The sequence below is a fragment of the Cololabis saira genome, chromosome 18 (assembly GCF_033807715.1).
Source record: "Cololabis saira isolate AMF1-May2022 chromosome 18, fColSai1.1, whole genome shotgun sequence".
Taxonomy (NCBI): Eukaryota; Metazoa; Chordata; class Actinopteri; order Beloniformes; family Belonidae; genus Cololabis; species Cololabis saira.
Window position 1 is genome coordinate 9607172 of NC_084604.1, and position 13746 is coordinate 9620917.

The window sequence follows — 13746 nt, forward strand, 5'->3', positions numbered from 1 at the left end:
TTTTTTTATTAAATATACTTCAGACATGTCTTCATTTTTCATAAGGTGAGAAATCAGCTACATTTGGACATGTGAAGCGTAAGTCTGGGAGGAAAAGTAAAAAAAAAAAAAGCAGCTTCATTTGCAGAAAGCTTGCTCGAACAGGCAGCACAGAATTTCCAGAGGGAACCGATAATTGGGCAGCCGGCAGGTTCATATAAATTATTCAGGTAAGTCAAACATTTCAGTGTTTTGAGACATGGAAGTATTTTTAAAATTCAGGTTATGGCTCTAGATCAGTGCAGGAGGTGGACAGGACCACGAGAAGACGCCTGTACACGACCTTTCCTGTGCGTCCATCGACCCATTAAACACCCACTAAAGACTCACGGGGCTTCAAGCAGGCGAAGCTGCACGACCTCCAGGGACGTGGGACGTTTCTCCACAGCATCTGTACCGGGTTCAGCCGGCATCACCTGACTGGTGCAGAGCACCAGTCATGATGTTCCTCCACCGTGCTCACATACCACACTTCCTGTATCATTTCAGTTTAACTTCCTCCAGAATCGTGAATGATTATTGGTCATGAATAAAGACAAACTATAAGTCAAACACAATGAGTTTGTGGATCAAATCTTTTTCTTTCTTTTAAATGGATGCAGAAACAGCTTCACATACTTTTTCCTGCTACTATGGTTACATACAGTACTTGAGTTGAGGGGGATGGCATCCCCCCTGAAATAAAAACGGTCAAAATCATCCCCCCTGTAAAACTGCCATCCCCCCCTTTCCATCCCTTATGTCATTTCATCAATGAATGTGGTTTTACTGCTATTTCAACATTTAGAATCATCACCAGAAAAATGTGACAATTTTCACCTGTTTCAGGTAAATTTTCACTTGAAATAAGTAGGAAAATCTGCCAGTGGGACAAGATTTATCTTCTTATTACAAGCAAAAAAATCTTGTTCCACTGGCAGATTTTTATACTTATTTCAGGTGAAAATTTACCTGAAACAGGTGAAAATTGTTGTTTTTTCCAGTGATCAGTCTTGTTTTAAGTGTCATGAGATTTTTTTTACTAAAATGAGACATTTTAACTAGAAATAAGACAAATATTCTTGTTAAGATTTTGAGTTTTTGCAGTGATCCATTTTACTTATCCAGTGAAGGACAGAGTCATATTGATAAGTTCAGAAAAGTGTTTTTATTGTTGTGTATTGATGTATTTGATGTAAGCCCAGTGGATATTTAAAGCTTACAGAAGGCTGCATTTAACTGCTGCTATGTCATTCCTGCAGTATTTCTGCAGGTGTTTTGGTCACTGCTATTATTTGTAATATATTATATTATTTGTAATCAGCACAAATTATCTGTCCCCATATGATAAAATCCACCATCCCCCCCTGATTGTTTTTTACAACTCGAGTACTGGTTACATAAGGTAGATAGGTAGGTTCACTATTGGCCAAGTAACCACAGGAAGCATTTTAAAGGATAAAATAGTTTATTTTATAGTCTCATAGTAAAGGTAGGCCTCAACTTGCAAGACAATTGTTGGCAGTATGTACAACATACTTGTAATTTCCATGGAATGGAATCGGACAAAGACCTACGACACTAATTATATCCTCCTAACTGGAAATAAAATGGAAACAATATACATACACACGTTTCCTAGAGACGCAAATGCTTCCTTTTTTTCCTTGAGGGGTTCAGCAACATTGATTTTTTTTTTTACTGTTTAAAGCACAACACATTGACAGGGACTCGTCTCTCCTCGACGCCGGGAGCTACCTTGTTGACATTCAATATCTATTTCAAAGAAAACTTGTGTGGCAAATCAGCATTTCTCCTCCATGACATGTGAGTACTACAAAATGCAAAACATACTGTTGTAGTCTTGGAAACATCCAATCAATGCTCGGTATGATATATAAAAAGAAATGCCTAACGTATTCAGCCACCTAAAGTCATTCACTACTTCAAGCTAAAGGACAAAATACGATACAAGTTCAGGAATATTCTCCTTCAAAACATCAATTTCAACAAAAGGAGTCGTGGTTTTTTTTTTGTTATTTTTTTCTTAATTTTTTAAATAATGTGTTAAGAAACGCGTGAGGCAGAAAACATCTGCGATCCAGTGGGCCTGAGGTGGGTATCACTTTTTGACATTTGCTTAAAGCATCTTCACATTCTTTCGTGGAAAAAAAGTAAGCTACAAATGTTTGATTTTTAATTTTAAAAAGGTAAACTTTTCCAGGAGGATTTATCTCGGTGTGTAAATTCTTAAGAGGCTGTCTTTTTAAACCAATAATAACAAAATGAACAAAAAACGAAACAAAACAAAAAATAGCAGTGCTTGGAAGAAGAGTACGTCTGGCTCCCTGTTCTGCCCCAGACATCAACCCGGAGGACGAGGGGCTTTACCGAGAGTACAAAAAAAGCATCAAGTCCTTAAGTTGCCAAGCTGCCTTACTTTGAATTTGGGATTGTTTTTGTTGCAAAGAGAGGGGGATACCAATAACGAAAAACAGGAAACATAAAGAAAGGGGTCTGGGGAAGGAGGGGGGACCTGAAGCTCTCTAGATGGACCCAAGCAGCTGTCTCCCGCGCTGCTCGCTTCATCTCCTCCGTGGGCGGAGACGGGCTGCGAGGACAGACGGTGGTGGCGATGTCGTGGGATTTCAGGGGACACCCGTCTCCAGTGCCATCCCAAGCAGAGATGGAGGACAGACAACAGCGAGGACGGTGATGGAGGCTGGGGTGGTGGTCGTTGTTGCGTGACGAGGGGCGGAGTGGACTGATGAGCTGGGAGCTCTGAAGGCTGAAATCCTCCGGCCCTTCCCCCCTCCCGCCCTGCCGCCTCCACCGTGGCCGAGTTTGGGCCGCCGGGCCGTCTAGCTGGCCTCCACGCGCAGCTTCTTCCTGCTGGGCGGCTCCTCCGTCTCAGACTCCGAGCTGGAGTCGGAGCCGCCGTCGAACGCCGACACGGCGCTGCCCTTGGGGTTGGTGTACAGGCTGCTGTCGGACGACGAGTAGCTGGACTGCAGCGTCGTGGAGCCCTTTACCTTCTCCAGAGCGCGGACTGCAAAAGAGAAACAAGAGCGGAGAGACGCGCGTGAGCAAACACGCTTAGACCAGCTGGCAGAAACAAAGAGGCAGCCATTTCAGTAAATCAGTGAAGATGCCTGAACCCTTTAAAATGTGTAAAAGTAATGCTCAGTAGTAGGGCTGGGCGATATGGACCAAAAGTCATATCTCGATATTTTCTAGCTGAATGGTGATACTCGATATATATCGATATTTTTTCTGTGCCATAATTGGGGTTTCCCCCAAAGCATTATAGCATAGCATCTCTGTTAGCTTCATTTTTTTCTGAGGCAAACCCTTAAAAAAACAGTCAGTTTTAATACAAAGCCTCGTGCCAAATGTCACACAGGTTCCTTTATTAACAGAGGTCTGCACAATATCAAAATGTATAAAACAAATGAAATAAAAATAAACTGCCTGCATTTATAGAATAAAAATGCTTCTTGAATAAAATAAAACAAATATCCCTTTCCTGCATAACAATTAAATTAAAATACACTGTACAATTAATACAATGTAGACAGTAACAGGCAGACTTTTCCACTGAGGTTGACAGTTGTGCAAATAACAAAACATTTGTGCAAATCTAAAATAAAACATTCAAGTCAATTTGTCACAAAATAAGCAATATCAAAATCATTATGTATTTTTATTTTTTTAAATCGATAAGCGATATTGTCTCGTACCATATCGCGTTTTAAAATATATCGATATATATTAAAATCTCGATATATCACCCAGCCCTACTCAGTAGTGTCTCAGGAGGAACCACAACCAGCATAATTTCCCCTGACATTCTGATGAATCGCTTGAAAATAATAATAAAGCAATAAGAGAACCCTAAAACATCACATGAGGCACGAGGGGGGTTAGCGTTTCTGGTTACAACCTCAAAGCCCAGAGGGTGCAACCTGTTAACTAAAGTCCTAACTCTCATCTTACTTTAAATATCAAGTATCCATTTGGCGTGTGGCGATTCAGAAAAATTATTTGGAGACAGGAAGGAAAAAGTAGAACCAGCAATGAATGACTTCAAACTCTACTTTGTCTGTTTGATGTTAAAATTGAAACAAAAGGCTCTCAAACCACAAATCTGCATCCTCTTCCCACAACAACATGTAATCAGAAACATGGTTCAGCTCTGCTCTCGCCGCTGCCGGTGGAGGCTCTTTAGTTCGAGTCAAACACGTCTGTGGAAGCTCAAACATTTAGCGGCAGGAAGAGCTGATCTAAGTCTGTTCACCAGGGAGAAACTAACACTAATAAGCCTAAAGCTGCAGCCCCCCTCCCTCCCCAGGACTGAAATCAAGCCGTGGTTACCTTGTTGCTCCAGCAGCGCGTTCTGCCTCTTCAGGTCGTCGATGTCCTGCTGGTGTGTGTGATTTTTTCGCCTCATGTACTGGATGTACTCTGTAGCTTTGTCTAGGATTTGAGCTCGAGATGCCTGTTTGGTAGACTGCTGTTAGTGACACATGCAAAAAGTAAAGTGATGACGCAAGTACAGAGACACCTTATCACATTTTTATCAGTCATTTATTGTGCTGCGGTCATGCTTCTGCACAGAGCAGCAGGGAGAGAGCTGCAGACTGAAGCAGCCGCGGGGAATCTGGGACAACGCTGCGCTTCTGCGCCGAAAACCTGCTGGCTCCTCGGCCTGACAGGACGGGTCACCAGCCTGACACTTCACTGTCACAACGAGCACCTACGATGACTGTCGGACGTCTGACTGCTCAGCTCAGAGGAGCAGGACGCCTCGCTGGCTCCTCCTCCTCTAGCACAAGCTCTGCACCCTCATCACCATGATCTACCTGCTACGACAGCCATCCATTGATCAGAACCTATTAGTTTGTCCAAATCTATAAAAAGGTGCAAGCATAAAACCCTTTCTCTATAGCACTGGATCCATAAAGTCTCGTCTTTGAAGCCCATAAAATGGTATTTTCCTGAAGTAAAGCATCTGTGAGGGCAAATACCATTTTCTGGGCTGTTTTTCATTTAATATTTTCCCTGAAGTAAAGCATCTCTGGGGGAAAAATATGAATTCTTTAAAATCCAAACAACTGATTAAAAGCTGAAACGCTAAAACAAGACTAAATACATTTGATTATTTCCAAATGCTAGTGAAGCTTTGGGAATCTGAACACCAGTCCGACATTTAACACTCAAATGTAGTTAAAGAGCTTCTACAGTCACAAGGAGCAGAAACAAAACAACAGCCCTCCAGGCAACAACACATCCAGGGAGAGGTCCGGATCAACGGGTAGGAGACTTCACATTACTTTTAAAACGTCTGCAGGATCAGCAGGCCTCAGGTTCTGCTGTGGGAAAATAAGACTGCGGTCCCAGTTACTGACCCCACTCCAAAACCTCTCGATGTCACCGATGTCAAAACAGGAAGAGAGCAGTAAAATTTCCCCATAATAGCTTCCTGACGCTGGTCCGAGTATTCAGACTGCGCCGTCGCCCCGCTGCTGCCAGTCTGCACTCCTCCATCTGCTCTCAGTCTCCTCAACCAGCATCAACATTCACAACATCAGAGAACTCAGCAACAAGCATTTACAGCAACATTAACAGCTTGCGTGTCATGTTGTCGGTGCTGTGGGCTTTACCAACCTTCTCTCCCTGCAGAGCGGGTACCGAGTCCCGGAGGCTGTGAAAGCTGTCTTTGATGTGGTCCCTACGTTTGCGCTCCAGTGCATTGTGGTGTGCCCGTTTGTCTGCCTGCAGAGAGAAGAGTCACAAGGCCTTCAGGCTGGCGGCCGAGCAGCGGGGGGAGAAGACGGCGGGCGTCCAGCCGTTCCTGCTCAAACCTACACGGACCAGCGGCTGCCGTTGCAGGCACGCCTCCCAGTCAGCCCCCTCTCAGCTCAGAGCACCAACCACTAATAAAACATCTTTACCTGCTTTTGATGGAAATAAGACAATTGAAAATGTACAATTATTTTTCATTATTAATCTGACTTTATTGTTTGTTACCTCTATCTTCAAGCCTAACAGGTTGTATGGTCAATCCATTAAAGTTTGTTTTTTTAAACACTGAATGTACAAGTAAAAGGAATTAAATCTCAACAATGGACTGTCCCTGTGCAAGAAATATCCACATTTAACTCATCAACTCCCGATTTTTTTCTCTGAAAACCCAATTTTCGATTTTTTTGGTAAAACTACAAAAGACAATGGAATAAATTGTTTCAAATATTTTATCTTTAAAGAAAAATAGCAAACAAAATTCCCTATTGGGAATGAAGTGCAATTGAAAGATACTGTGAATCCTCCTTGAGTTTAGTAAAGTGACAACATTTACAATTTTCTTGACCAAACAAAGATGACTAGATGAGCTCCGTCTGTAATGCAGCCAGCTGCAAAAAAGGAAAATCGATTTTCCGATTTTCCTTTTTTTTTTAACATCGTCTTGATTAATAAATCCGATTTAGATTTAAAATCGATTAATCGCACAGCCCTAAAATACAGTTACGATTCTGTAACACGTCTAAAACAAAACTGCTAACAGAACAACATACGGGCAAGTAGTTCATGATCTGAAGATCAGATCTCCCTATACACTGTAATCGCCTCCTTCTAATTGGCCCAAATCCCGCGCTTCTGAGTGCTGGTATCATGAGCAAACCCCTGCTGCCGTCACTACGTGTCCCGGGGCCCCCCTGCCCCCCCAGGTCTCACAGGAGACAGTGCTGTCATAAAGATGTGGCAGAGCATCACATGCTTGCTCAGGATTACAAAGACTGAAACTGTTGAGCAACAAGAATTTAAAGACATTACTCTGGATTATTTATTGCTCAAGTTACATAGTTAATAAATTTGCCATCTTCATTAATCCACCACTAAACAGCTCTGATCGTGTTATTTTGCTCAAACACTCAAGTATAATAACCAGTAACACCTTAATAAAGCAATCCTCACTCGCTCTTACAACCTTTTTTCCCCTCACCTTGTCTGCACATATATTAATATTTAATACCATGCTCTTACAACCTTAATTAATTCCTTCTGGAAAAGGACGCATAAAGGGCTGCAAGTTTCAAGCAAATATATATTATAACAACATGACAGGGTGCAAAATGGCTGCAGCTGACAGTCTGACAGCTGCAGGTGGTTGCACGAGCCTTCGCACCAAACCATCAGAGCCACCACTCACACGACACTTGCCAACTAGTCCACATAATTACCAGACAAACATTAAGCGGCGCACCAGCATGACGGTGATGCCAAGGACCGCCTCGGGCAGCTACAAGTCATGTGACCCTGTATCATGAGTCTTTTGTTGAAGGATCACAATGAAAACCAAAGTGGCCACAAGTGAGACAAAACACCAGCTGAAACAAGTTTCCAGTGTCACAAGTTTTGTGGGAGTGCCGACAGATTAACCTGACTGAAGCCGCGACTTGCGTCGACTACATCACGAGCTGAATCAACACATCTACCAGTTGGAGTAAATGCTGAAAAAAAAAAAACACAAGACGCCCTAGTCCAACAAAGAGCCAAATGACACTAAATGAAACTGAAATTGTGATAAAAAACAGTAGCCTTCAGTTAACACCAACCACACTGTGGGTGTCATGTGAGCCCTCTGGCTGAGAGGCTGAACGTTGGAGCAACCGAAAACCAAACTGGAGACACATCTCTCTGCATCAGCCATTTTAACACCGACATAAACAAACGAGGTTTGTGCAGTCACAGGACTGGCATCCAGTCTCGTACGGATGGTTTCAGTGGAGGGGAAGGTTGAGTCCAACTGCACCACCGACGACTCACATCTGGACACGCAGGAGATTTAGAAACGATCAACGAGCTTCAGACGATGTACTCAATGTTCCTTTGAAACCCTGGAAAGCATGTTGACACTGTGTGGTCTTCCCACACCGTTTGTAAGTGTCCAACGAGGTTCAGCCACTTTGAATCCAACAGTTCTTCCCGATTTCTAGCATTTTATCATAGCGAGGCAATAATCCCCTTTAAGGCTCTGCAGCAGTCGCCAAAGGAAGGACCAAATGGAGCGTCTCGCCGGGCACTAAAACCATCTTTGATAGCAAACCGCTATTTCTGCCATAAAATATTCATATCCAGGAAACGGTGAAGGAGTCTGTCTGTTACAGTGACACTTTACAGGAGGGACTGTACATCAGACCGCCTTCCACAAGGATGAAAGTTACATCATACGATATATATATATATATATATATATATATATATATATATGTGTGTGTTACGGTTAATGTAGAAAAACAGCTATTTTGCAAAATAACCGTCAGGGCGGCTAATGTAGAAAAATGGACACAAGGTACATTTGTCAAGGTGGTAATACATTTTTAAGCTCATGGTGCGCGGACATCACATTTTTAATCATCTCTCCAGTCTCGATGCTCCGGTCAGCTCGAGACAATTGTCTCGAGCTGACCGGAGCATGCCGTGGCAATTATTCTGAGTCCAAATCCCATGCAGTATATTCCTCAATTGAGTATTCTAAAACGAATAATGCAAACTACAGATCACGTCTGGGAAATGTACCTGCAAATATCCAGTGTGGCAGTCTTTGTGAGGAAAGATCTATTCCCACCTTCTCTTTGCACCTCCAAAACAGACAAACAGTTGTTGCGTCTCTCTCATGGAAGGTGAAGCTCCTAAACCCGAATCATGATGAGATGAGGTCTCTCCTCCTCCTCCATTTGCACAAATTGATGGAACCAAAACAAACTAGGCAAACGTAATTCATTTGGTAGATAGAGTCCAGTTACTACAGAATAGACTACAGTTCAGTTGAATGGATGAAATTCGCGCTTCACACTTACAGTCTCCAATCAGTGCAGTTGGTGCGCAGCAGCCAATGTAAGAAGCCCATATGCTGCACATGCTTGTTGTTGACAAGGCTATTCATGGCTGTTGAAGAAGCCTAAAGTTACACTCACCGAAAAAGTGTGGGGTCTGACACATCCACAGCATTAACCGGCTACTGCCGTTTCTCTACATTAGCCGCCCTGGCGGTTATTTTGCACATTAGCCGGCTATCTTGCAAAATAGCCGTTTTTCTACATTAACCGTAACATATACACACACAATTTACACAGATTGTATATTTTACATAAGTGTTTTTGGGTTTCTGCTTTTGGAACTTTCATCATTAAAACCACAACTAATTTGGCCATAAATGCATAAATGTGCCATTTTATCCCGATTTTAAAAATGTTTGAGAAAACAAAATAACCAGGAAAATACCTTTGTTTCTGATTAATGTATCAAATTAAAAAGCTAAAAATAAAAGGTACATCAGCAAAAAATAAAAACAATTGCAGACTGCATACATACATTTCCATGTGTGTGGAAACCTAAGCCTAAATTCAGAAGTTACAGTTACTACTACTGTCATTTAGCAGACGCTTTTATCCAAAGCAACTTACATCTGAGAGAACACACACTATTTTGCCCGGGGAGCAGTTAGAGTTAATGCCTTGCTCAGGGACCCAAGGTGGTTCATCTTGGTTGCCATTCCTGGGTCCTCCAGACCCCTCCACCTCTGTAGCCACTAGACTACCACTCCCAGTTCTTTGCACTTTTAAAGTGCAGGTTCGGTAAAAATGCCACTTGCTAATTAAATAACCTTTTTATATTAATATTAATGTCTTACAAATACAGCTGGATCTGTTGAGATCTTTCAGCTGCATCATGTATGAGATCTGACTTGCAAAGCACAACCGCCCCCATAAAAAACAGGCATCAGATTACTGGAGTGCAGCCATTGTCAGTCCATCAAAAAAAGAAAGGAAAAAAAAGGCTTTCGCTGGCTGAGTAAGAGGACGTGCCAGCCGGCTCCTTCCATGCTATTCATACCTGACTATGAAACATTACGCAACAGCTCCAGGTGCCAGTTGGAAGCTGCTGCTTCCTGGCTCCAGGAGCTCGTCTTATATTCTGTGCATGAAAACGCACTCCAGCCAGAGAGCTGGAGACCATGGAAAACCTTCCTGCACGAACAACCCTGGAAACACTAACAAAATGATCCAGCAGCAGAAATAGCCTACAAAGTGAATGGAAAATGAACGTGAGCGACGGGGATAGTTTAACTGCTGATTAGTCAAATGATTACTTCAACCTAGTCAGGACATTTTCCAGGTATCAACATTTATCTGACCAAATATTTGTAATATTAAATATTCCATGTACTACAAAGAAACGATAACACTGACAACAATATCCAACTCTAACTGCTTGTGATGCGTCTTCTGCAGAAGCTTCTTCGCTCACGTTATCTACAAACAACAGACTCAGTGTGGGTATGAATACCAACATTTTTCACACGGTAACCACTGTTGAGCTTAAAGGTTTAGTTCTAGACGTGCCTGCACCGATGAATGCGTCAATGCAATGCTTTGATTTAGAAACTCCAGTCTAGAAATGTGCACATATTTCATGGTCAAAGTTAAATTATTCACAATGTCGTCAAAAAACTGTTAAAGCTCAAAGAAGCAGATCTTGGTTGTTAAAAAAAAAAAAAAAAAAAGACCACTGTGAGTGACAAATTCACTAAGCTTCATGTAATTAAAATGAATTCTGAATGCAGGCCCAAACCACATGATGGACATCTTGGCTGTTGCTCAGTTTACAGGCTCTATATAGCCACTCTCTTTCAATTAATGCCTAACCAGCGATGGTTTTGAGGAAGAAGCAGCTCCAATTTATTTAAAGGGATACTTTTCCTCAGTTGTAAAAGACCAGTCTCTATTTTCATCTTTTTTTTTTGTCTTTGCTTCTTGTCTAGATACCTCTGTTACTTGTCCAATATATCCATTCTTTTTCAATGTTTGAACCCAAATTATTAGTTTTGTTTTGTATAAAACCTCCTTAGTCGAGGTTCATAAAAGGGTAAGCATAATAAGCCTTGGCTTCAGCATATACCTTTTCGGTGCCATTTAATATATTGGACCTTTTTTTATGTTGTATTATGTTGTATCCAAATGGACCAAAATAAAAAAACTCAAATCAAATCAAACCAGCACGATGAATCTCTCTATAATCAAAAGGCCACAATTTAAGAAATCAGCAATCCGAATGACGGCAAAAGCAATTACATACAACTAAAGCAACATGAATGTTCATAAACACGAGTTCAAGTGATCATTTCTCTACAGAAGCCTGCAGGACAGCCCTGAAACAGACTACTGTTCATTTGAGCTGCAATTGTGTTTAGTATCAGCTAAAATAGACCAGAGTTCATAGTGATCAAGTCATTAAAAGGCAATGATGTCAATAAAATTGCAATTAAATACCCCTTATCTTTTCTTGGTGCAAATTCCAAGACATCATTTAACAGAAAAATGAACAAATTAAAAGCACATCAGTTCAGTTCAATCGAACTAACTTAAAAAGCCCTACGTTTTATTTACCAACACTTAGCAGCCTGTTTAATGTATACTAAAATATAACACTGGAGCTGTTTTAAATGCACCAGTGCATCCGGATTCCGGCTCAAAGTGAGAGCTGGTTTCATGCAGCAGCTGAGTCGTGCAGAGTCGTGTGCCATGGAGCTATACGTCATGCGTTTAGGCTGCCAGCCCTAGGGCTGCCTGTTGAGAGAAGATGGCTCTAATCACCGGCTGCAACACAGGAAAACATCCCGCTGCAGCCCTTCCTGACACAGAGCTGTCCGAGATGCAGGCGCGGTCACAACAGCAAAACACAAAAAAAAAAAAAAACACAACAGCAGCTTTCCTTTCCTTTTTTTTTTTTGTTTTTAACGTTTCATCTGCATCCTCATCACGGATGCAGAGAAATATGAGCCGTCTCAACAGACTGATGACCTAAATGGTAACATTTGCCCCCCCTAAAACATACTAAAACCCCTGTAGAGGAGCGGGATCACCGCAGCTTTGGCGGCTTTGTATCAGCGGGAAATAAACAACACTGCGTTACAATAAAGGCTCTGTAGAGGAGTAAAGTGGAGGTCTAAATATAGCCGTGGTGTCACCGTCTCCCCGTGTCCGGGTATAAGGACCTTACTGGGGGAAGAGAGAGGAACACCCTGCAACGGGCTGGAGACGCATGACCAATTCATACTGGAGACAATTATATTCATTTAGACCTAAACCATCATTCAGGAGAGACCATCATGCTCTGGTCGTTTAGATTAACACTTCCTACTTCATGTATTACATGTAAAAGCAAAAGTGTGATAGATAAAGACAACATAAAGACATTTCTCGGAGGAGAAGCCCCGCAGCTCTACGCACCCCAGAGTGATACCTCGGCGAGTCTTCCTGCGAAGAAACAGAACAAAAAGTACAATTGTAGCAATACTTGTTTTAAAAGAGGCTGAGGTTACGAAAAAAAAGCTCAAGAATTTAACATTGGTTTAGACACAAAAGGCTAACGTTTCTCATGAATCAACTAGGACCCTGGTTTTAAAAATGTGATATAAAGCCTGATTTATGGTTCCGCGTTAAACGACGGCGTAGGGTACACGGCGACGCACACCGTGTCGGTGTGCGTCGCCGTGTACCCTACGGCGTAAGGTGCGCGTCGGTGTGACGCGGAACCATAAATCAGCCGACACTCAGCACGGCGGCGCTGGGAGCTACCAGGTTAGCCGCCGCGGCTACATCGACTGCTAGAGGAAAAGACGTTTAAAGGCTGGGAGTCTCCATACTTACGTCACTGTCGACTTCGATATCATCGTTATCGCTCATTCTTTGATAAAAATAGTCTAGTCGAGGGGGACGGGTGGCTAAAAACACAACATGGATCGGTTTAGCACCGAGCGGCGCAGCGACAGCAGGAGTTAGCAGCAGCTCGCTGTTTGGACGGAACCGAGCGAGCTGGAAACACGTGACTGCTCCACACGCGCAGCGCAAAGCCCCTACGCGCATGCGCGGCGCCCAAGCTGCGCATGCGCGCCTCGCCGCGAGGCATTCTGGGACGTGACGTTACCCCAGTTTGTTTTTTACCAGTCTAGCAAACGAGGACAGAAACCCTGGCTCGGTTATAAACCTTACCAACTGTTTAAAACATTTACTTGTCATATCACAAGTTACACAAACTTCGGGAGTATATTCGGAACTGTTTTCAGTGGTCACAACGTTTATTTCTTAACTACAACGTCCAAGAGCCATTTAGTCAGCCTGGGACGTCACAGCCACTTATATGCGAGGGGCACCATGGGAATTGTAGTTTAAGTCACAGTTGTACGTCAAAGTAGCTAAATATGGCCATCTATGAGACACGTGGATTGCAAAAATACAGTCTACACTAGAATAAGGTAGACTTTATTCATCCCAGAGGGAAATTCATTGGTCACACCAGCACGACACAGAACAGAAATAAACAGGACAGACAAATAATAAATAAATTACATGAAAAACATAGAAAGACTGTACTCTGCTTGATGGATAAAAAAACATTAAAAAACGCTCAGTCAAAAACAAAAGGATATAAAAAAACAGTAAAAGTGCAGTGGTTTAAAGTTCTCTTTGTTTGCAGTAATGTCATGCGACTGTCACTAGATAATGACAGCAGCAACAACAACACCAGTAAAAACTACATGAAACTGTTAAAAAGTCTGACATTGGGATAAAAGACTTCCGGAAAGGCTCTGTTTTGCACTGGGGGTCCAATACCGACGGAATTAAGATAGTCTTACGGTAATTTATATTTTGTTGGCATCAGCAA

At 42.4% G+C, this 13746-nt stretch overlaps 1 protein-coding gene across 4 annotated transcripts; it reads right to left on the reverse strand.

Annotated features, from left to right (window-relative positions):
- Positions 1–1467: 1467 nt before the first annotated feature.
- max (myc associated factor X) lies at positions 1468–12910 on the reverse strand. 4 transcript variants are annotated; one of them, XM_061707426.1, is made up of 5 exons: positions 12732–12910; positions 12312–12338; positions 5686–5793; positions 4393–4516; positions 1468–3067 (listed from the first exon to the last, which is right to left on the reverse strand). In XM_061707426.1, exons 1-5 carry the CDS (start codon positions 12765–12767, stop codon positions 2880–2882), a joined length of 483 nt encoding a protein of 160 aa, XP_061563410.1. In that variant the 5' UTR covers positions 12768–12910; the 3' UTR covers positions 1468–2879. The 4 variants fall into 4 exon arrangements, with proteins under 4 accessions (XP_061563410.1, XP_061563413.1, XP_061563412.1 ...); XM_061707429.1 differs by having other exon boundaries at positions 4393–4531; XM_061707428.1 differs by lacking the exon at positions 12312–12338.
- Positions 12911–13746: the final 836 nt, after the last annotated feature.